This window comes from Bufo gargarizans, chromosome 1, assembly GCF_014858855.1.
Source record: "Bufo gargarizans isolate SCDJY-AF-19 chromosome 1, ASM1485885v1, whole genome shotgun sequence".
NCBI lineage: Eukaryota > Metazoa > Chordata > Amphibia > Anura > Bufonidae > Bufo > Bufo gargarizans.
In genome coordinates this window covers 677,285,266-677,310,761 of record NC_058080.1, presented here as the reverse complement: position 1 = coordinate 677,310,761, position 25,496 = coordinate 677,285,266, and the positions used below count along the sequence as shown (strand labels likewise).

At 41.6% G+C, this 25,496-nt stretch overlaps 1 protein-coding gene across 1 annotated transcript in view; it reads right to left on the bottom strand.

Moving 5' to 3' along the window:
• Nucleotides 1–25,496, bottom strand: part of CENPK (centromere protein K) — a 61,271-nt gene that overhangs the window by 11,353 nt on the left and 24,422 nt on the right. The window contains exons 6-8 of the mRNA XM_044276155.1: nucleotides 14,701–14,747; nucleotides 7,143–7,225; nucleotides 1,390–1,488 (exon numbers count right to left, since the gene is read on the bottom strand). Coding sequence (XP_044132090.1) covers nucleotides 1,390–1,488; nucleotides 7,143–7,225; nucleotides 14,701–14,747 — 229 coding nt within the window. The remainder of the gene's footprint in view (nucleotides 1–1,389; nucleotides 1,489–7,142; nucleotides 7,226–14,700; nucleotides 14,748–25,496) is intronic.

Sequence of the window (25,496 nt, the reverse complement as noted above, 5' to 3'; positions counted from 1 at the left end):
TCAGATAAGGATTGGGGATCTGATTTAGGAGTCTGATCTGAGGTCTGATGAAAAAAATATATATTTTTTTTTCTCTGCTAATGAATAATAAGAAAAAAATATTTTTAGCAGACCTCAGATCAGATGAAAAATTTATTTTTTTTATCTTATTTTTCCTTGTTAAAACCTAGGTGCATCTTGTAGGGCGAAAAATATGGTGACTGTGTGTAAATGTATAGCTTGTGGCTCCAGGTAGTCATACATTTTTTTTAGGCTCTTTGTGTATGTAAGGTTGGCCACCCCTGGTCTAGGAAGAGGCCGTTGCGCTCACCAGAGTGCTGATTGGCAGGGGTGCCATGAGTTGGAACGCGACTGATCAGATACTGATGACCTATTCTGAGGACAGGTCATAAGTATAAAACACTTGAAAAGCACTTTAATTACACATAATTACACAGGAGTTGCAGGGAAATCTGCATCAAATTGTGCAGATTTGCTTCCAGATTTCAATTGTGGGGGAAAAAATTATAATAAAAAAATACTCACCTCCCGTGACTCTTCCCTAGCTCCCTGCTGGTCTTTGTGCAACGTGACCTCCAACAGTGATGGCAAAGGTAGAGTCACATGAGGTGTATATAGTATTTTTTTTTGTTTTGTTTTTTTTTAAGTCCTTTTTTTCAATTTAACACTTTCAGATTTTGTTTCACATCCATGTCAATTCTGCTTCAAAACTTAATAATGTGGATTTGGTGCAGAAAATGAAGCCAATGGGGAATTTCTGTATGAAATCTGTTACAGATCTGCAATGTAAATTGACATGCTGCAGACTTTAAAATCTACACCACAGGTCAACTTATGCATGGGAATATTCCGCAGCATGAACATGAGATTTGGGAAATCTCATTGACTTTAAAGGGGTTCAGCTCTGAACCCAGACATATCCCCTTTTCCATCTAGACAGGCCCTCTGATATGAGCATCAGTTACATTTTTTGACTGCTAGGTGGAGGCTTCCGCCTAGCAGTGTTCCCAGTGGCGTTACTGGCACTGATGGGAAGGCTTTAGCCCGTTTTACAGGCCCGCCCATTAGTGCCGATGACGTCACATGTAAGGTGACATCATCGGCATGGAGTGTCCGTACGTCACCGGATCTCCCAAAAAAGCCTTTGCCCTGTGCGATTCATTAAATGCTCTGATGCTCATGTCGGAGGGCCTTAGTGGGGGAAGATAGGGATATGTCCGGGTTCAGCTCTGAACCCGGACTACCCCTTTATTACACTGTGTATTGGCAAGACAAAAATCTGTGCAACAAATCAGCACATAATACACAATGTGGGCATGTTGCCTTACAGTGCCTAATATAAAAAACACGCATGGATGCTCAAGATTATGTTACAATCAGCAAGTCTACCTTTTCTCAGAAATGTTTTCGGTGTGATTTTTTACTTCCTCCAGCTTTCCTTTCAGTGCTTCCAATACTTCCTCCTGTTCCGCCAACCAGCGTTGCTCTCTAGGGAAAACAGCAGGAACGTTTACTATAAAGAGTCAGTGTCATTTCACACAATTGCATTAGAATGGTGTAACTAGCAAGTTTCTAAATCACTTCATAAAAAAAATCTGCCTGCATCCAAAAAAGCTGTAAAGTCAAGGCCACTAGGGGTCTCACCTTCACCTAATTTGCAGTCCACAGCCCGTTGTCAGGTAAGATCTGTCCCTAGTAACAGAGACAAAGAAGATAGCAGAGAGGATGTGGGGGCCTGTCAGAGCTAGCGGAGATCCTGAGCCTGATTAAGGAACTTCTACAAAGCCTCTGAATGAACAGGAGCCCCCTGCCCTGTAAGTCTGATTCCCCCCCCCCCCCCTCCTTATCTGTTCTGTGAGCTCTGAAGCCGAAAACAAACATAGTGGGAAGTAAAGGATAGGACATCACAGCAGTACAGTGCTGGCAGATTCCACAGAAGGGTGACGCCCCCTGCTTCTGAGTGAAATGCATCTAGCTGTGCAGCTGAAGAGAGGAATAATATGGCTGGAATAGACTTTAGGGAAGCCGAAAAAGACAGATTCCTTCACAGTTATTATTGTACAAAGAAACACAGACATTATGGAAACGTTTTTTTTTTTTTTTTCAAACTCAGGTACAAAGTACCTGACTTTAAAATTATTTTATAGTCATACTTAAAGGGGTTGTCTCACTTTATAAAATGGCATTTTTTCATGTAGACAATGTTAATAGAAGGAACTTACTAATTTATTGTGATTGTCCATATTGCCTCCTTTGCTGGCTTAATTCCATTACACTATACACTGCTTGTATTCAGGAGTTATGACCACACTACAATCCAGCAGCGGTGGTCGCGCTTGCACACTATAGGAAATAGCTCAGGCCTCTCTGGTGGAGGGGACGGCAGGAGCATGTATAGGCACACATAAGCAGCAGCTCCAGTTCTAGCAACCTCATATCTGCGCTGCAGCACTTGTCATAACCCCTGCAAATGAGCAGTGTACAAGGTGATGGAGAAATTCATCCAGCCAGCAAAGGAGGCAATATGGACAATCACAATACATTAGTAAGTGCCTTGTAATAACTTTCTCTACATGATAAATGCTATTTGCTGCAGTGAGACAACCCCTTTAATACAGTTTCTGCACCTCCAATTGAAAAGTTCCTCCCGGTATGTCTCCTTTAGTAAATACTTGTGTTTACCATGATGCTGTAGCATCAAGTCTACAAACTCTGTGCCATGATGTCCCTCTGTAATCCCTCTGGGAAATTTATAAAAAGTGTGTGTTACCATTTTGTGTTCCAATACAATCTGCATGAATTAGAAAAATGTCAACATTTATGCACACACCCCAATGACAAGGGTAATGGTAACATCAATTTGGTATTTAGTTTATACAGTTCCAGGAAGGATAACAGAGGGACATCAAAATGCAGAGTTCCAAAAGGGAATGCATGTCAGGGGAGGTGACAGATACTATTTGACTAGTTGTAAGATGCTTTTGCGACCAAGTCTTCCTACTTAAAAAAAAAAAAGTTATTTCTTGTGGCCCCCCGATTGCATAGCATTTCAAAATTCTTCTTCAGCCCCCGTTCCCCCACAATCTGTGCAGGCATTTTCATTTTTAAATATGGTAATTAACAAATAGATGGATAAGTTGGCAGTTTCTATGGCACGCAGTGTCGAGCTGAGTTCACATCGCACATTCAGGTTTTCAAACATCAATTCTCCTCTTTTCTTTCAAATACACTTCTGGTTCTGACTTCTAAAACCTGCTCGTGTAGGAGTAAACCTGAGCTGCTGGGACACTGACCAATTCACTGAGTCTTAGACTGGCAGCATGCTTGCAGGAGACACCATCTCACAAGATCATGCTCTGTTCTGATAGCAGCCTGTACAATAGGCATTGAGGAGCCGACAACATGTAGCACCAGCCTTCACCAAGCGAAGCAGAGAAGATCTGGACACCACCGAGGCGAAGCAGAACCTTCATGCCCTGCATGTGGCTGGAGCTTGTGCTTCACCTTGGTGGCTTCTAGATCTCCTCTACTTCCAGTGGCTACTCAATCACCTTTGTGCAGTCTGCCGTCCAAAAAGTGTGATCTTCTGGAGCCGACGTCATTCGCTTTGAATATATGAATAAGTTATCTCCAAGGTTATCTAGAAGCCTACACTGCGACATTTTATGGATTCAATCATTACATAACAGTATAAATGTTCTACCTACTCATACGTATCATATAGTCTATTATATAGAGTACCAAGACAAAGTCAGAGACAAGCTGTTTCCTAAACCACCCATTTTCATAACACACAGCAAAAAAAAAAAAAAGCCTAATAAAATCTGAAAAAGAATAAACTCTAACATGGGTTTCCAAAAGAGGAGTTAAAAATGGTTAAATAAAGATATAAAATAAGGAGCAAATACGACTCCTTTCCATTAAGGCTACTTTCACACTTGCGGCAGAGTGATCCGGAACTAATACATTCCTATGGAAAAAATGCAGGATCCGGCATTCAGGCAAGTCTTCAGTTTTTTTCGCCAGAGATAAAACCGTAGCATGCTACAGTTTTCTCTTTTGCCTGATCAGACAAAATGACTAAACGGAAGACATCCTTATGCATCCTGAACGGATTACTCTCTATTCAGAATGCATGGGGTTAAAACTGATCAGTTCTTTTCCGGCACTGAGCCCTTTTGACAGAACTCAGTGCTGGAAAAGAAAAACGCTAGTGTAAAAGTACCCTAAGGCCTCATGCACACGACAGTTGTTTTTATCGGCCTCCATTCGTAAGGATGGGGACCCATTTATTTCAATGGGTCAGCAAAAAAAATGCAGATAGTTTATCCGTTTGTGTTCCGCGTCTGTTGTCCGCGTTTCCCTTCAGCAAAAAAAAAAATATAGTGCATGTCCTACTTTTTTCATATTTGCAGACAAGGATAGGCATTTATTACAAGGGATCTGTGGAAAAAAAATTAATCCTCCCAAAAAAACGGATGCCGCATAAGTTTTTTTTTAAGCGGATGCAAAAAACAACTGTCGTGTGCATGAGGCCTTAAACTGTGAAAACTAAATGGTCAGTGTGGGGATATAAAACTGCATTTGGATTTGGTGACAGGTTTTTGATTTAAAGGCTTATGTACACCTATGGTTTCAATTGGTCTTTATTACAAATTTGGATCCCTTTTCTCTGTCCAGGGCTGAGTTTCTCTAGTAGCAGGATCTGAATTTTCACTCTGTTTCGTCAGGCAGCTCCGCTGACTGTTCCTCATCTCTGACCTTATAAACACTCATTATAGCTCAATCGTTATCTTACTGATAAGAATGTGGCCTAAATAAGAGTTTAAAGAAAAAGGGGGACATTTATCAAAACTGGTGTAAAGGAAATGGCTCAGTTGTCCATAGCAACCAATCAGATTCCACCTTTACATAGCCTTTAAAGGGAACCTGTGTTGATGCTGAACTTACTGAAGACGGCATAAAGTAGTGACAAAAACGCTGATTTAAGCGGTGTGTCACTCCTGAGCTCAAAAAGTAAGTGGTTGCCGAGAACCAGCATCATAACATTGCAGCTCAGGCCTTTAAAACAGTCAACTGTACCAGAGAACAGTCAGAGTTATTCATAATCTCCTGCTCCCCCCCACCCCCACCCATCTGCTGAAGATTGACAGTTCTTTTCTAGGGAGAAAAGTAAGGAGAAGACTGTCAATCATCAGCAAATAGACAGGGGGAGAAGGAGCTTGGGAGCTAAATATATTGCTCTGTAAGCGGGAACTTGTACTCACCTAAATTCAACCTCAACCACCTGTGTTCCAAGATAACGAAGAACTTAGGCCTCTTTCACACTTGAGTTGTCCGGATCCGGCGTGTACTCCACTTGCCAGAATTACACGCCGGATCCGGAAAAACGCAAGTGTACTGAAAGCATTTGAAGACGGATCCGTCTTCAAAATGCGTTCAGTGTTACTATGGCACCCAGGACGCTATTAAAGTCCTGGTTGCCATAGTAGGAGCGGGGAGCGGTATACTTACAGTCCACGCGGCTCCCGGGGCGCTCCAGAGTGACGTCAGAGCGCCCCATGCGCATGGATGACGTGCCATGCGATCACGTCATCCATGCGCGTGGGGCGCCCTGACGTCACTCTGGAGCGCCCCGGGAGCCGCATGGACGGTAAGTATGCTGCTCCCCCGCTCCCCACTACACTTTACCATGGCTGCCAGGACTTTAGCGTCCCGGCAGCCATGGTAACCAGTGCCACTCTAAAAAAGCTAAACGTCGGATCCGGCAGTGCGCCGAAACAACGTTTAGCTTAAGGCCGGATCCGGATCAATGCCTTTCAATGGGCATTAATTCCGGATCCGGCCTTGCGGCAAGTGTTCAGGATTTTTGGCCGGAGCAAAAAGCGCAGCATGCTGCAGTATTTTCTCCGGCCAAAAAACGTTCCGTTCCAGAACTGAAGACATCCTGATGCATCCTGAACGGATTTCTCTCCATTCAGAATGCATTAGGATAAAACTGATCAGGATTCTTCCGACATAGAGCCCCGACGACGGAACTCTATGCCGGAAGAAAATAACGCAGGTGTGAAAGAGCCCTAAGCTGAAACAGTCAGAAATTAAACAAAAAAACTTATATATAAAAAAACAAACAAACACATCAATCTCTGCAACAACCAGTCAAACGAAGGACTGCATGAAATGGGCCACTAAAAGCCACTGTTGCAAAAGTCAACATTTCTGTGTCCAGGATTTTGAATTGCTAGCCTATCCCTACGATATGTAATCAATGTTTAATGGGGGGGCTGGGGTTCAGCTCCCCACAGATGATATTCTGATGGCCCACCCTAAGGACAGTAAATAAAAGCCCTTCAAAGGCTACGGACACCTTCGGGACAATTTTTATGATTGCATTTGACTCATTTTGGGTTAAAAAAAACCCCACATTTTGGTCTTTATTAAAACTGCTCAGCTGTTAGGAGTTCATTAGTTCATTCAATTGTAAAATGAAGAAGAAAAAAGTACTATGATGATTATATAATGACACTCTATACTTTGTGTGAATATACTTTGTAATATGATTGTCAATAAAAAAAATATATCTGATAAAAAAAAAAATTATACAAAAAATAAAATAAAAAAATCTGTCCCCTGATCTCAAAAACTCATTATAGCTAAAGTCTTATCTAACTGATAAGAGTATGGCTTACATGAGCGTTTATGAGGTCAGAAGATCAGAGGTAAGAGCTACACATGAGCCATCAGAAGAGGTACTCTGCAAGCAGATTTTTTTTTTTAACCCTTATATCTCCAAACTGGCTGTAGATTTTTAATAAAGACCAAGTGAAAAATATTTTTCGCCGAATATGGGTACAATGCAATCCTAAAAAATTGCCCCAAAGGTGTCCATAGCCTTTAACTTAAGTTCAGTGGTTACATATGGCTCATAAACTTCCCTTTCTGTGGATGAGGAACATCCACACGCTCCATGTTCAGAAGATGTTAATCATATGTCCACAGCATCTCACAGGAGAACCATTACATCATAGAAGGCTACTGGAATACAAAGAACTGTGGTTTTCTCAGGAGAACACTACTGCCAGAGCTACGTGGAAATACCAAAGAATTCTCCTTTTCTCAAGATAAGAATACAGAACTCGTACTTTTCCAAATCACTCTTCAGTTTCTTGTTCTCCGCCCGAACTGCCGAGAGCATCATCTCAACGTCCTGATCAACATTTTGCAACTGTAGATAGAGAAGACTGTAAAAATGATATACAATTATATTACACAATATTATAATATAGTTTAATATGTTTAACCCCTTAATGACAAGGAGATAGGACTAAGCCCCGGTGCCAGAACTTATGGAAACTACAGAGCAGACCAATGGGAATTATGGAAGCAGAGTAGATTGTTCCGCTACACCATTTATGTAGCTCCCATTCAATACGATGGGAGTTAGGAAAACTGCGGGCACTAATGAATTGTTTTTTTTTCAGACTTTTATAAATTTATTATATATATATATACATACACACACACACAATGGATATAAAAAGACTACACACCCCTGTTAAAATGTCAGGTTTCTGTGATGTAAAATGAGACAAAGATAAATCATTTCAGAACTTTTTCCACCTTTAATGTGACCTATAAACTGTACAACTCAATTGAAACACAAACTGAAATCTTTTAGGTGGAGGGAAGAAAAAATAAAATAAAAATAATGTGGTGTGCACACCCTCTTATAACTGGGGCTGTATCTGTGTTCAGAATTAAGCAATCACATTCAAAATCATGGTAAATAGGAGTCAGCATACACCTGCCATCATTTAAAGTGCCTCTGATTAACCCCAAATAAAGTTCAGCCTCTCTAGTTGGTCTTTCCTGAAATTTTCGTAGTCGCATCCCACAGCAAAAGCCATGGTCCACAGAGAGCTTCCAAAGCATCAGAGGGATCTCATTGTTAAAAGGTATCAGTCAGGAGAAGGGTACAAAAGAATTTTCAAGGCATTAGATATACCATTGAACACAGTGAAGACATCATCATCAAGTGGAGAAAATATGGCACAATAGTGACATTACCAAGAACTGGACGTCCCTCCAAAATTGAAAAGACAAGAAGAAAACTGGTCTGGGAGGCTACCAAGAGGCCTACAGCAACATTTAGGGTCCATTCACACGTCCTGTTTTTTTTATCCTGAAAAACGGTCCGTTTTTTGTGGATCCGTTGTTCCTGAAAATGTTTCCGTATGTCATCCGTTTTTTGCGGATCCGCAAAAAACGGAAGCATGTATACATTTCAATAATCAAATAAAGTTGTTTGGATTTCTTTGAAAAAAAATAAAAATAAAAATTTGTTATGTGTTTCCAGGAACGGAATCCGCAAAAAACGGATGACATACGGAATGACATCCGAATGTCATCCGTTTTTTGCGGATCCATTGACTTTGTATTGTACCAGGATCCGATTTTTCAGGACAAGAATAGGACATGTTTTATATTTAAACGGACATGCGGAACGGAACAACGGAAACGGACAGCACACATTGTGCTGTCCGATTTTTTCCAGGACCCATTGAAAATGAATGGGTCCAGATCTGGTCCAGATCTGTTCAGCAAAAAACGGAACAGATCAGGAAAGAAAAAACGGACGTGTGAATAGACCCTAAAGGAGCTGCAGGAATATCTGGCAAGTACTGGCTGTGTGGTACATGTGACAACAATTTCCCGTATTCTTCATATGTCTGGGCTATGGGGTAGAGTGGCAAGACGAAAGCCTTTTCTTACGAAGAAAAACATGCAAGCCAGGCTACATTTTGCAAAAACACATCTGAAGTCTCCCAAAAGCATGTGGGAAAAGGTGTTATGGTCTGATGAAACCAAGGTTGAACTTTTTGGCCATAATTCCAAAAGATATGTTTGGCGCAAAAACAATACTGTACATCACCAAAAGAACACCATACCCACAGTGAAGCATGGTGGTGGCAGCATCATGCCAAGGGGCTGGGGCCTTAGTTAAGCTAGAGGAAATTATGAACAGTTCCAAATACCAGTCAATATTGGCACAAAACCTTCAGGCTTCTGCTAGAAAGCTGAACATGAAGAGGGACTTCATCTTTCAGCATGACAACGACCCAAAGCATACATCCAAATCAACAAAGGAATGGCTTCACCAGAAGATGATTAAAGTTTTGGAATGGCCCAGCCAGAGCCCAGACCTGAATCCGATTGAAAATCTGTGGGGTGATCTGAAGAGGGCTGTGCACGGGAGACGCCCTCGCAATCTCACAGATTTGGAGTGTTTTTGCAAAGAAGAGTGGGCAAATCTTGCCAAGTCAATATGTGCCATGCTGATAGACTCATACCCAAAAAGGCAGAGTGCTGTAAAAAAATCAAAAGGTGCTTCAACAAAGTATTAGTTTATGGGTGTGCACACTTATGCAACCATATTATTTTATTTTTATATTTTTTCTTTAACAGGGGTGTGTAGACTTTTTATATCTACTGTATGTATATATGTATATATATATATATATATATATATATATATTTATTTTTATTGTTTTTACTTATTGTTAATGTATTACAATATTCCTGTAGGCTAATCTATTATGATCTGAATCACTATGACACCGGCTGCTGTTAGGGCAACGCTTAGGGCTGCTCAGACGACGGTGGCCCGTGGTGTCTGCCTCCCAGTCTAAAGTTGCAAGCACACCAAGAAGGGATATGTCCCTTCTTGGCATGGTGTCCTGACAGATGCAGCACCATTCAATGGAGATTAGACATGCGCCTTAGTGCACAGACAGGGATGGGTTTTTCCAATTCCCGTCCTGTTCAAAGGGGCAACTGCTTTGTTTCAAGCCATGGACACTCTTGTCTGCGGCAATTAAATTGTACCAGTAACTGGTCAGTTTTTGTAATGTGTAGGGGCAGCGATACTGACCATATTTGTAATATACTTTAATTACTGAAATCATACATTTCTTTTTTTAATAGTATCTTTTTATTGAATTTGTCAAAGAGCATACAACCACTTCAAGAACAATTAAATGTACATGTAAACCAGTACATTACGTCTCTTGTGTCTTAGGCTACATGCACACGAACGTTGTTTGTTTCCGTGTCAGTTCCTTTTTTTGCGGATATGATGCGGACCCATTCATTTCAATGGGTCTGCAAAAAATGCAGACAGCACACCGTGTGCTATCTGCATCAGTATGTCCGTTCCGTAGCCCCGCAAAATAAAATAGAACATGTCCTATTCTTGTCCGTTTTAGGCATTGTTACATGTGATCCGCCCAAAAAAAAATAAAAAAAATGGATGGCATACGGATGTCATCCGTTTTATTTGGGGGATCCGCAATTTGCGGACCGCAAAACACATACGGTCGTGTGCATGTAGCCTTATTGAAACAACTTCAATATTGCAGTACTGAATTGTGTTTGCAAGAGAAAGTATGAAACAAAGAAAACCATTCTGGATAAGCGACACTGAATCAGCATTATCTCGAAATACACCAGAGCACTCCATTCACAGACATACGCTCGCCCACCGGACCGAGACAAATATCTCTGTATCTTAAGGTAACACTGTTTGGGCGTTAATCCAAGGATCCCATATTTTCTGGAAACGGTCAGGGGTTCCTCTATGTTCGTATACAAACTTCTATAACTCCAGATTAGAATTAAAGGGGTTGTCCAGGTTCAGAGCTGAACCCGGACATACCCTTATTTTCACCCCGGCAGCCCCCCTGAGCCTAGCATCGGAGCATCTCATGCTCCGATGCGCTCCAGTGCCCTGCGCTAGATCGCGCAGGGCACAGGCTCTTGTGTTTTCAATAACACACTGCCGGGCGGTAACTTCCGCCCAGCAGTGTGTTCGGTGACGTCACCGGCTCTGAGGGGCGGGCTGTAGCTCTGCCCTAGCCGTTTTACTGGCTAGGGCAGAGCTAAATCCCACCCATCAGTGCCGGTGACGTCACCGGGGTTCCTGTCAGCCCCATAGAGAGCCCGGTACATCACCGGAACTCAGAAAAATGCCTTTGCCCTGTGCAATTTAGCGCAGGGCAAAGGAGAGCATCGGAGCATGAACTGCTCCGATGCTCATGTCAGAGGGGCTGCCTGGGTGAAAATGGAGGTATGTCCGGGTTCAGCTCTGAACCTGGACAACCCCTTTAACTATTTGTATCCACTGTTGCATCGTAGGATTCTTAGGGGGCATCCAATTCAGGATAGTTTTCCTTGCAATCTGTATAGTTGCCTACCAAATTTAGTGGGAATAACCTCATTAACTGTAACGCAGTACAAATATTAGGAAAGCATTGATGCAAAGTATGGATCTGAGTGCACTGAGGGTCGGGCAGTTTACACATCTTAGATAAAAAAAAATCATACATTTCTATTAAATAAATAGATCTAAAGTGGCCCATTTTGTGCCTTAGCAATGCTCCCTGTCTTCCGTTTACTTAACTGCTGCCATTCTAAGTAATGAAAGGTATTTGTGAATATATTTATTATAAAATAATATTTAAGTATTTAAAAAAAAATATTCCTGGAGAACCCCTTTAAGTTTAATGTGGCGAGACCCATTAGGGATGTCAGAACTCTTTGAGGTAATCACTCAAGACACTGGATTAAGTCCAGAGATCGGTCAAATCAAGGTCCAACCAGCCTCAAGCAATCCCAGCCCAGATGTATTAAAGCAGCAAACCACGGCAGAGAAGTCTTATTTTATCCCCAGCAGAATCTACGGTTAGTGTTCCAATTAAGGAGACATACTGTGCATTCAGAAAGTCTTTAGACCCTTTCAATGTTTTCACATTTTGGCCCTGTGCTAAAAGTTTTAAAAAATTAATTTTTCAACCCAATTTGCAAACATTTCTAAATATCTGTTTTCCCCTTGGGGTATTAAGTGCAGAACGATGAAGCCAATTTTTATTTTTTATTGTTTTATTTTAGGCCGCAACATAACAAAATGTGAAAAAAGTTAAAGGGTCCGAAGACTTTCAGAATGCATTGCATTTCCTTAAAATTTCATATACAAAATGTCAGCAATCTGGCAGCATGCCTGCTCTTGGCAGTTTTTGGCAGCAGGTACCGTTGTTTTCAGTGAGATCTGCTGCCGATGTAATATGGATGAGCTGCACGGACCCCCTTGCTTTTTCTCCTGCAGCGAGAAGAGAGAACGCGATATGTGAGAGCTTCTCTCTCCTCGTTCTAGAGATTGTTGGGGGGTGTCAGTACTTAGGCCCTCACAGATCAAAACTTTTAATTTATCTGTATTTATTTATTTGGCTCATTCATATAGCACTGACATATTCCGCAGCCCTTTACAGACATTATCATTATCTCTATGATATATAAAAACTTTCATTAAAACTCAGAGACCCTTTAAGTTACTGAGCTGAGCTGTAGATGACAAAACACCCATGTTAAGGGGTACTCCAGGATTTTATTACTGATGGCCTATTCTTAGCAAAGGACATTCATATCGAATCAGTGGGGGTCCGACACACTGCACCCCTCCCGCCAGATTTTTCAAATAATAATAATAGTAATAAGTCAGAGCAAGTGTGTTTTTAATTGAAGACATTTTGCTAGTCAATCGACTGTTTTTCTCAATTAGAATGACGTGTACGAGAATTCTCCTGCATTAAATACTGGTGGAGGTAAGGTGTTGATTCAGTTTGCATGACTGAAGCTATTGGGTGTGGTTAACCACCTAACAGTTTTGTCTGAGCTCTGGGGGGGGGGGGGCGCTACTTTAGCTGCTAATATCTCTAGATTGGTAGCAGCAGTATTATCTCCACTCTAACTGATCAGAAGATAGAGCTGTTAGAAATCGAGTAGGGAGTGAAAACGTGAAACCTGCTTTTTCTTTCACTTTCAGCCGCATTCTATTACTATCATAACGGCAAGAAGCAGTTCAGCAATTAGATTTCCAGTAGATTTCATTTGCATTTTATTGTCAGTGGTCAGAGACCTTAATGCTTCTTCTATGATGTCCATGTTCTGATGGTCGATGTATCTAGGAGCAAGGGGTGGTAAAAAAAAATAAAAATAAAAAAAAAAGGACATCATGGAGGAATGTCTCGAGGCTAAGGGGAATTTATTGATACAAATTCTCCATATAGACTTAGGGAGCTCCATTGGACCAAGGAGTTTTCTAGGAGAGGAAGGGCTACACTGCTGGATTTCTAACAGTAATATCTTCCAATGTAGTGGAGATAATTCTGTGATCCTAGTCTTGAATGAAAGCTTGGAATTCCAGCTTTCAAACAAGACCAATGTCTCTGGCTGCTACCAATCCAGAGATATGAGCAGCCAAAGCAGTCCCTTCCTCTGTAGTCTGAATGGGGGGGGGGGGGGGGGGGGGATTGGGGAGCTGAAAGCCTGCAAAAGGAAAGAAATATATATATATATATATATATATATATATAAATATCTATTGGCATTACCACAATTAGTTTTTTTTTATCTTTCCTCTAAAAATTGTTCCTAAAAACACTAATTTTTAGGAGAAAAAAGAAAAAAGTTTTTGACTGCTGGAACATAGAGGGGGTAAATGTTACTGGTACTTAAGGCTAAAATTATCTATGTCACTAAGGAGTTAAAAATGCAATTGTGTTCCCTGAGTTGCGCGCCAACCATATTTACTTCAGACATATATTAAAAATCTACAATAAAAAAAAAAAGTGACATTTATAGGAGGGTTTTTACAATTTTATTGTAACTGTTACACTACCTCAGGAGAGGTGTTGGAGCTGCATTGTAAGTGGCAGACAAAAATACAACGTCCAGTTACTCTGACTTATTACTACTGATAATCCTGGAATCCCTTTCACTTAAAACTGACCAATCAGTTCCCCCAAAATGTCTATTTTATTAAAATGTGAATTCCCCATGAAATGGCTACTCTGGAGCATCTTTCCTTAGAACTCTGTGTTCTGATGTTCTTTGTTTATTCCACCTGTAAACATATGAGCAAAATGAAAATCTAGTGTCATCGTTCACCTTATCACTGAATGCCTTCCATACCCCATCAGTGTGGACGTTGTAGGGACGTGCTATATTATGACAATGGGAATATTAACCCCAAGGTGTCAATTTATCCATATATTTCAAAGTGAAACCACAAGGGAATGGCACCATGTAGACTTGTACGGCAAGATGGCCCAGAATTGTTATTTCATGGAGAAATCGACTAAAGAACACATGTCAGAAGAGCTGGCAGCTCCTCTTTAAATGAAGTTTTGGGAAGCTGCCATGTCAAAATTCCTCAGCTTCTGTTTTACGTATAATACCCAGAGGCAGGAGCTTCTGAATGCCTCTGACTTTACCAGCCGCTATGCTGTGCCTTATGTGAAAGCATGATATCATAGCCTCCGACAGGTTCACGGGTCTCATCGGGTTATTTCCAGTGATAATAAAAGACCGTTCTAATTTTACGACCTGTGACATGAGCTCATGAACATACGGCATTAACCTGTCGTGCCCCATTGTTACGCCGTGGCCGGCTACAACCCTGACGGTATGTTTTCTGGTTCCTTTCCAGCTGGATCATTTCACCTTCTACTTATAGAAATGATCCCGTGGAAAAGACAAGCTAATCGATAAGTATTTTCACAGGAAAAAAAAAAAAGTTCCTATCCTTCCTAAGGCCGGGCTGCCAATAAAACAGGCTGCTTATGGGAAATCCGACGAGATGGTTACCTCTTCTTTTCCAGTGGCGAGCAGAACGTCCTGGTTGTTGGAGATTACTAAGAAACAGAGAATAAATAGCAGTTAATGTTTTGGCTTCCATAGAGACGCATTGACAGAAGACGACTTCTCAATTTCCGCCCTGTCTGTGAAGTCAGGGGCGGCGTGAGGGGCCAAGGATGACAGCACCGGCCACAAAGGTTGGACGTGACTGCGAAATTAAGGATTTCAGTCACCGGGGCCCTCTCCTCTGGTAGGTAGCTGGGACTTGCCAAACAGCGCTTTATGAGGAAGGAGGAAAAACTGATTAATGTGATTTTCATTTGCAATCACTTTGATGGAGGACGTTGATGGAATCCATGCCTCAATAAAAAAAAAAAAAAAAAAAAAAAAAACACATTACCGTCTCCAAATTTTAGGAATATGGCAAACAGGTTAAGACTGAGGTCATCGGGAGCTGTCCGTACTCAATGGAAACGCTGAAAAGAAGCCACTGACCCGCAGAGGAGAAAAACACACACGTAACCTAAGGAGGACCTGTCATCTCTCCTGACGTGTCCTAGTAAATTCCTGTATCCCTCAGAAGGTATCAATTCTTCTGCATTTGTTTTCTTAGAACTCTTTATTGTCCCAGCTGTTATTCCTCCTGTAAATTTAAGAGAAATGTGACATTTGTCTTGCCAGTAGTGTCCCTACACACCATCAGCTATGACTGGATATTGCCAGACTGTGAAGGGACTGGTAATGCCCAGTTGTCAATTCATTCATACTTTTTCCAGGAGGAATAACAGAGGGACAATGCGAACCAGTGTCCAATGAAAAGATTCTCTAGAATTAGTATGTCATGGAGAATATACAGTTAGGTCCATATACAGTTTACTAGTTTTTGTTCTGCACATTACCACAATGGATTTTGAACAAAACAATTCAGATGCAATTGAAGTTCAGACTTTCAGCTTTAATTCACTGGGTTGAACAAAATGATTGCATAAAAATGTGAGGAACTAAAGCATTTTTTAAACTCAATCCCTTCATTTCAGGGGCTCAAAAGTAATTGGACAAATTAAATAATTGGAAATAAAATGTTAATTTCTAATACTTGGTTAAAACCCCTTTGTTGGCAATGACTGCCTGAAGTCTTGAACTCATGGACATCACCAGACGCTGTGTTTCCTCATTTTTAATGCTCTGCCGGGCCTTTACTGCAGCGGTTTTCTGTTGCTGTTTGTTTGTGGGCCTTTCTGTCTAAAGTTTAGTCTTTAACAAGTGAAATACATGCTCTATTGCAGGGATGCCCAACCTGCGCCCCCTCCCCCAGATGTTGTAAAACTACAACTCCCACCATGTCCTGCTGTAGGCTGTCCGGGCATGCTGGGAGTTGTAGTTTTGCAACAGCTGGAGGGCTGCAGGTTTGAGCATCCCTACCCAGATCAGGTGACTGACTTGGCCATTTAAGAATATTCCACTGCTTCAACATAGTAACATAGTACATTAGGCTGAAAAAAGACATTTGTCCATCCAGTTCGACCTGTTATCCTGCAAGTTGATCCAGAGGAAGGCAAAAAACAACAACCCTGTGAGGTAGAAGCCAATTTTCCTCACTTTAGGGGAATAAAAAATTCCTTCCCGACTCCAATCAGATTAACTCCCTGGATCAACGACCCCTCTCTAGTAGCTATAGCCTGTAATATTATTACGCTCCAGAAATACATCCGGGCCCCTCTTGAATTCCTTTATTGTACTCACCATCACCACCTCCTCAGGCAGAGAGTTCCATAGTCTCACTGCTCTTACCGTAAAGAATCCTTTTCTATGTTTGTGTACAAACCTTCTTTCCTCCAGACGCAGAGGATGTCCCCTCGTCACAGTCCTGGGGATAAATAGCTGATGGGATAGATCTCTGTACTGACCCCTGATATATTTATACATATTAATTAGATCTCCCCTCAGTCGTCTTTTTCTAAAGTGAATAACCCTAATGTTGATAATCTTTCAGGGTACTGTAGTTGCCCCATTCCAGTTGTTATTTTAGTTGCCCTCCTCTGGACCCTCTCCAGCTCTGCTATGTCTGCCTTGTTCACAGGAGCCCAGAACTGTACACAGTACTCCATGTGTGGTCTGACTAGCGATTTGTAAAGTGGTAGGACTATGTTCTTATCACGGGCATCTATGCCCCTTCTGATGCAACCCATTATCTTGTTGGCCTTGGCAGCAGCTGCCTGACACAGTTTTTTACAGCTTAGTTTGCTGTTTATTAAAATTCCTAGATACTTTTCCATGTCAGTGTTACCGAGTGTTTTACCATTTAGTATGTATGGGTGACTTGCATTATTCCTTCCCATGTGCATAACCTTACATTTGTCACTGTTATACCTCATCTGCCACTTATCTGCCCAAACCTCTAATCTATCCAGATCGCTCTGTAGTAGTATACTGTCCTCTTCCGTGGTAATTACTTTACACAGTTTAGTGTCATCTGCGAAAATTGACACTTTACTATGCAAGCCTTCTACAGGATCATTAATAAATATATTAAAGAGAATAGGGCACAATACTGACCCCTGAGGTACCCCACTAGTGACCCAATCTGAGTGTGTACCGTTAATAACCACCCTCTGTTTTCTATCATTGAACCAGTTACTTACCCACATACAGACATTTTCTCCTAGTCCGAGCATTCTCATTTTATATACTAACCTTTTATGTGGTACAGTGTCAAATTCTTTGGAGAAGTCCAGATATACGACATCCATTGAGTCGCCGTTGTCAAGTCTAGAACTTACCTCCTTATAGAAACTGATTAAATTTGGCATGACCGATCCCTCATGAAGCCATGCTGATATGGCATTATTTGCTCATTTCCGTTGAGATGCTCTAAGATAGCATCTATCAGAAAACCTTCAAACAGTTTATCCACAACAGATGTTAAACTTACCGGCCTATAGTTTCCAGGCTCTGTTTTTGGACCCTTTTTGAATACTGGCCCCACATTTGCCATGCGCCATTCCTGTGGGACATTCGCCCCTCATTACTCTTTAAAGGCCCGACACCTTCAGATTTATACTTTTTAACATTTATATAATATTGCTTTAATAAACTCTTGGGTTGCTTTGGCTTTATGTTTTGGGTTGTTGTTAATCTGTATTATGAAACGCCGACCAATCAGTTTGGCTGGATTTGAGCATACAGTATGTCTCTGAAAACCCCAGAATTCATCCGGCTGCTTCTGTCCTGTGTCACATCATCAATAAACACTAGGGACCCAGTGCCACTGGCAGCCATGCATACCCAAGCCATCACACTGCCTCCACCATGTTTTACAGATAATGTGGCATGCTTTCGATCATGAGCTGTACCATGCCTTCGTCATACTTTTTTCTTTCCATCATTCTGGTAGAGGTTGATCTTGGTTTTATCTGTCCAAAGAATGTTCTTCCAGAAGTGTGCTGGTTTTTCAAAGATGTTTTTTAGCAAAGTCCAATCTAGCCTTCTTATTCTTGAGGTCTATGGGTGGCTTGCACCGTGCAGTGAACCCTCTGTATTTCCTTTCATGCAGTCTTCTCTATATGGAGAGTGTTGTTCACTTGGTTGGCTGTTGTAAAGGGGTTTCTCTTCACCATGGTAATTATTCTGCGATCATCCACCACTGTTGTCTTCTGTGGGCATCGAGGTCTTTTTTCATTGTTGAGGTCACCAGTGCTTGCTTTCTTTCTTTCTCAGGATGTACCAAACTGTAGATTTTGCCACTCCTAATAGTGTAGCAATTTCTCGGATTTTTTTTTTTCTGTTTTTGCAGCACCAGCAAAATCTTCAAAATGCAAGCACCACACCTCAAATCTACTCCAGGCCTTTTATGTGCTTAATTGATTATTAAATAATGAAGGAATTACCCACACCTGTCCATAAAACAGCCTTTGAGTCAATTGTCCAATTACTTTTGGTCCCTTTAAAAATAGGGTACCACATGTAAAGGAGCTGAAACTCCTAAACCCTTCATAAAATTTGTATGTGGATACCCTCAAATGAAAGCTAAAAGTCTGGACTTCATGTCCATTATATAACTATAACTTGAATATGTTTTAGTAAACAGGTATAAAAAAAACTAAATTTGTGTCAGTGTCCAAATATATATAGACCTAACTAAGTGTTCACTAAAACAGACATGTCCGGAGAGGTCCTTGTTAAGAGATGACCAGGAAGCAGCGTTGGCAGTGGGTCCTAATTCCTCTCTGCCACACTATGGCTATGGTCATATTATATACGCCAACTATTAAAGTGGATTTGTCACCTCTTCTGACATCATCTGTTTTAGTAAATAACTGTATATCACAAGAAAGGATCATTTTGCATCCTCTTGTCTGCTGCCTCTATGTTGTGCCATTCCTCTATTATTCCTATTACAAGTCTATGAATGAACTGCCAACTGGGTGTTACCAGCTGGGAGTGTGTCCCGACAATCTGACCCTATCTAGTCCGTACTGAAAGACTGCAAGAAAACATATCCAACTGGCGACACCCAGTTGGCTATTCACTCAAACGTCTAGTAGGGATAATAGAGGAATGTCATAACGTTATATGAAAAGATGCTCCAGAAGTGTTATTACATGGGGAATTCAACTATTTACTAAGACTTGTCAGGAGAGGGGACGGGTCCTCTTTAAAATTATTACGGTCATTTATCAAACTGCAACCAATCAGATTGCACCTTACATTTTTCACGGCTCCTTACAATCTGATTGGTTGCTATGGGTAACTAAGCCAGTTCCACTTTACACCAGTTTGATAAATTACCCCACATATCTATATATATTTTTTTTTAAAGAACTGAGGTCAGATCTATCAGTTGGATTAAATCTAGGTCTAGGGAGGTAGATATACGAATGCATGCGGCGGAGGAAGCCTTTACTCAGGTTCCGTCAATAGAAAATGGATAGGGATTGCGAGTTGTGCAGGAGGTGCTGAAATGTCATCTCCTTCAAGTAACGGAGAGGAAACGCCTCTTTTAAAAACAGAAGATCTTTGAAGAAGGGGAAAGAGTAGGGCACATGCTCTCTATGATATCCAAAGCACAGCAGGGTTCTACTTGTATTTTGGGGCTAATGGATTCATAAGGAAAGCTTAGACAAAGATACTAGCAGAAATCCTTGGTGGTTTTTATTCCTCTTTATATTCCTCAAAAACATCATGTTTGGATTCAGATATTAGAGAATTTTTGCAGGAATTAGATCTCCCAAGACTGTCAAATGAGTACTGTACGCTATTAGATGCCCCCTTAAGATTGGAGGAATTAGAGGAGGCAGTAAAATCCATGGCTAATGAGAAGACGGTGGATGGTCTAGTCTACCTGCCGAGATATATAAAACATTTTCGGACATATTGCTCCCTGAGCTGTTGAAAGTGTTCAATCATTCCCTGGAGATGGGCTATTTTCCTGACTCCATGCAAGAAGCGCTAATTGTGGTTATCTCCAAAACCGGGTAAGGGCCCAAAACCGCCAGATTCTTACAGGTCTGTCTCGATGTTGTCCATGAACGTCAAGATCCTAGGAAAGGCCTTGGCTATGTGCCTATCCAAAGTTATATTGTCTGTAATCAACCCAGACCAGACTGGATTCATGCCCCAAAAACACACTTCTATCAATATCTGTCGAGTCTTTACTAGTTTTCAGATACCAGCAGATAATGTGGGAGATGGGGCCATTTTCTCACTGGATGCAGCCAAGGCCTTTGATAGTGTCGAATGGCAGTTTTTGTGGTGTGCGCTTAATGGGATTTGGGCAAAAATTCATATCCTGGGTGAAAGTAATTTACTCAAACCAAAGGCGAGAATCAGGGCAAATGGGGGTATTACAACGGGGCACTCGGCAGGGATGCCCTCTGTCGCTGTTGTTGTTTGCTCTAGCGATAGAGCCATTGGCTGCTGCAGTGCGCAAGTCTCATTCTATACAGGAATTTTGGTATGGTACAGTACACAATAAGGTGGTGATGTATGCAGACTACACCCTGCTGTTTTTGGGTGACACATCTACACCACTAGTTGCTGTAATGTCTGTTATTGTTAGGTTTGGGCAGTTGTCTAGTTTAACACCTAACTGACATGAATCTGCACTAATGCTCATAGATGGTCAGCCAAGATCACCGGTGATACCCGACATAAATATCCCATGTGTAGAGACATTTAAATATTTAGGTATTAACAGGTCTCCTAAAATTAAGGATTTTGAGGAATTAAATCTTACTTCACTACTAACTAAATTTCCCAATAAAATTAAGGCCTGGTGTAAACTTTACTTGTCAGTGGTGGGGAGGACGAACCTTCTTAAGATGGTATTGATGCCACAGGTTTTATATGTTCTCCATAATGCCCCGGTCTGGCTGCCAAGGGACAGGTGTCACTGACGGTGTACAGGAAACAAGACAATGCAACATGCATATATGACTCACTGGATCCAAAGCTAAGGAACCAAAAGGGAGACCCCTGCACAAGACCTGGCACTTTCCCTGGCTGCTCAGCCTATGCAAAAATCCCAAAGGTGGATGGTTGCATATCCACGTACCTCGACTATATAACACCTGAACACCCTACAATAGTGAGGGGAGACGACCACCGGCTCCCTACACCAGACACGGAGGGAGTCAGGGTCACCTGGGATCCAGCAAACAGAAAATAACAGATAAATGTACAGCACTTAACTTAGTAGCAGACTGGGAAATAGGATCAGCATGCACACACACTCCAGGAAGAAGTATAAGCCGCCCAGTAATGCATTATGGGGAGGAATTAAAAGGGATGCAATCAGTCCAACTACATGACAGCTGAGAGAGGCTAACGAGATGAGGAACTGAACACCACAACAAAGAAAACTCAAGGAGGAGGTTCTGAAAGGCTTCTGTCAGAGCTTCTCAGCTGTCTGGTTGTGACAACAGGTTTAACAAAATGTACTCGATATTTAGAAATTTGATATGGAGCAAAGGACAAACTAGAATAAAATGTGAGACCTTTCAGTATTCTAAAACAGAGGGAGGCCTGGAAGTTCCCAATCTCCCAATCCATGGGTATACTTTCTGGTGGCCCAAAGTCAACACTTTAAAGGATGGATAGAGTTGGGGTCTATGGATATAACTAGACAGATTCTTAGACATCATCTGAAAGGCAGGGATCTAATGATGTTACTAGAGGGACTAGATGGGAGGTCAGAAATTCCCATACGATGTACATATGGTTTGGCGGAATATCAAACACTTGAGAGGGGTTTCTGGGATTACAGAATATGCCCCAATATGGCGTAACCCAGTTTTGTCTGAATTCGGATCGCCGACAGGGTTTCATGAATGGAAGGAGAGGGGAGTGACAAGAATGGGACACCTCCTGGAGGCTGGAGTGTTCAGAGCTGTTACCAGCTTCCAGGAAGTCTATGGCATTCCTAGACGTTTCTATCAATAGTCACAAATGTGACATGCTTATAACACTATGATCAAGAATGGTCTTATGGTGTCACAGCATTACACTTTATAGTTTTGGGAGGAGAGGGTTGATATCCATGGTATATAGGTTGTTGCTTGACAAATACCTAGAATCACACCCATTGACAAGGATGCAAAAATGGTAACAAGATGTAGATGCAATTTCGAAAAATCAATAGTCTGATATACTAGAAGTGGTACGTCTTTCCTCTTTGAGTGAAAGTGGGAAACTATGACAATTATTTATTATTCATAGAGTGTACAAGACACCGGTTTTCTTACATCGGATGGGCATCAGATCAGATGCTAAATGTCCTTGATGTTCTATGGAGTCTGCAGATCTGATGCACATGCTAGGGCAGTGTCCGGTAATACAGTTGTGTTCAAAATTATTCAACCCCCACTGAAATTGAGTGTTTTGGCCAGTTTGACATTGATTTTGATCATTTCAGTCATCTTGTTTACAATTAAATCAAAGAGGCACTTGCAAGTCAGATAAATATAAAATAACATTTATAATGAAATAACCACAAATGTCTTTTCTGTGCTCACATCATTATCAGTTTTATTCAACCCCCAAGTGACATTCAATCTTAGTACTTAGTACAACATCCTTTTCCAGTTATAACAGCTCTTAAACATGAAGCATAGCTTGACACAAGTGTCTTGCAGCGATCTACGGGTATCTTCGCCCATTCTTCATGGGCAAAAGCCTCCAGTTCAGTCACATTCTTAGGCTTGCACGCTGCAACAGCTTTCTTTAAGTCCCACCAGAGGTTCTCAATCGGATTTAAGTCTGGTGACTGCGATGGCCACTTTTTCCAGCCTTTAATCTGCAACCATGCTCTAGTGGACTTGGAGGTATGCTTGGGATCATTGTCCTGTTGAAAGGTCCAACGTCTCCCAAGCCTCAGGTTTGTGACGGACTGCATCACATTTTCATCCAATATCTCCTGGTACTGAAGAGAATGCATGGTACCTTGCACACGCTGAAGCTATCCTGTACCTGTAGAAACAAAACAGCCCCAAAGCATGATTGACCCCCCGCCATGCTTCACAGTAGGCAAGGTGTTCTTTTTTTCATAGGCCTTGTTCTTCCTCCTCCAAACATAGCGTTGATCCATGGGCCCAAACAGTTCTAATTTTGTTTCATCAGTCCACAGAACACTATCCCAAAACTTTTGTGGTTTGTCCACATGACTTTTGGCATACTGCAGTCGACTCTTCTTATTCTTTAGAGACAGCAAGGGGGTGCGCCTGGGAGTTCTGGCATGGAGGCCTTCATTACACAGTGTGCGCCTTATTGTCTGAGCTGAAACTTCAGTACCCACATCTGACAAATCTTTTTTCAGTTCCTCAGCAGAGACACAGGGACTTTTCTCCACTTTGCGCTTCAGGTAGCGCACAGCAGTCGAAGTCAGCATCTTCTTTCTGCCACGACCAGGTAGCGTTTCAACAGTGCCCTTTGCCTTGAATTTGCGAATGAGGCTTCCTATGGTGTCTCTTGGCATGTTTAACATCTTTGCAATCTTCTTATAGCCATTGCCCTTCCTGTGAAGAGAAATCACCTCTTCTCTTGTCTTCCTGGACCATTCTCTTGACTCATCATGTTTGTAAACACACCAGTAAATGTCTAGAAGGAGCTGAGTATCACAGTCCTTTTAAATCTGCCTAATTGGTGCTTATTATGCTTGATTGCTGCTCCTTGACATCCACAGGTGTTTTCAATACCTGATCGAAAACACTTGAATGAACCTCTGTTCTTAAGAGTGGTAGTCTTTAAGGGGTTGAATAATTGTGTCAATGAAGAAATCACAAAAAAAAAACATTTAATACTGTATTACAAAAACAATTGGTCATTTTAGTTGCATTTGGTTCTTTAAAAAGTTCTTGTAAGATTTCATTCTGAACACAGTTACAAATATACACTAAAATCCCTAAAACCCTTTACAGCATTGGGGGTTGAATAATTTTGAACACAACTGTAACTACTTTCTGGGATAAGGTGATTGATGTCATACAGAAAGCCTACACAGTACGAATACCATGGGACCCCAAGGTGTGCATCTTGGGTTGTGTGTCAGAATTGGGAACTGAAAACACGTTTAAGGTGGCTATAGGCCGCTTGCTATATGAGACGAGGAAATTGATAGCTCTACATTGGATTCAGGCTGACCCCCCGACACCCAGAGAATTTTAGTGTAAAATTAACAATATGCTTGTATACGAGAAAGACTTCTTTCAGAAAAGAGGTTGTCCCCTCAAATATGAGAACCTACGGGAGCCGTGGCTGGAATCTGTGCGAGTAAACAATATTACGGGATAAAGAGGCAGCTTATGCCGGAATAGGGGGATTGGTTGGGGGTTCTGAGTTCAAAGGAAAGAAATATTCATGTCATATACACTCACCTAAAGAATTATTAGGAACACAATAATAATACGGTGTTGGACCCCCTTTTGCCTTCAGAACTGATTTTATTCTACGTGGCATTGATTCAACAAGGTGCTGATAGCATTCTTTAGAAATGTTGGCCCATATTGATAGGATAGCATCTTGCAGTTGATGGAGATTTGAGGGATGAACATCCAGGGCACGAAGCTCCCGTTCCACCACATCCCAAAGATGCTATATTGGGTTGAGATCTGGTGACTGTGGGGGCCATTTTAGTACAATGAACTCATAGTCATGTTCAAGAAACCAATTTGAAATGATTCGAGCTTTGTGACATGGTGCATTATCATGCTGGAAGTAGCCATCAGAGGATGGGTACATGGTGGTCATGAAGGGATGGACATGGTCAGAAACAATGCTCAGGTAGCCCGTGGCATTTAAACGATGGCCAATTGTCACTAAGGGGCCTAAAGTGTGCCCAGAAAACATCCCCCACACCATTACACCACCACCACCAGCCTGCACAGTGGCAACAAGGCATGATGGATACATGTTCTCATTCTGTTTACGCCAAATTCGGACTCTACCATTTGAATGTCTCAACAGAAATCGAGACTCATCAGACCAGGCAACATTTTTCCAGTCTTCAACAGTCCAATTTTGGTGAGCTCAAGCAAATTGTAGCCTCTTTTTCCTATTTGTAGTGGAGATGAGTGGTACCCGGTGGGGTCTTCTGCTGTTGTAGCCCATCCGCCTCAAGGTTGTGCGTGTTGTGGCTTCACAAATGCTTTGCTGCATACCTCGGTTGTAACGAGTGGTTATTTCAGTCAATGTTGCTCTTCTATCAGCTTGAATCAGTCAGCCCATTCTCCTCTGACCTCTAGCATCAACAAGGCATTTTCGCCCACAGGACTGCCGCATACTGGATGTTTTTCCCTTTTCACACCATTCTT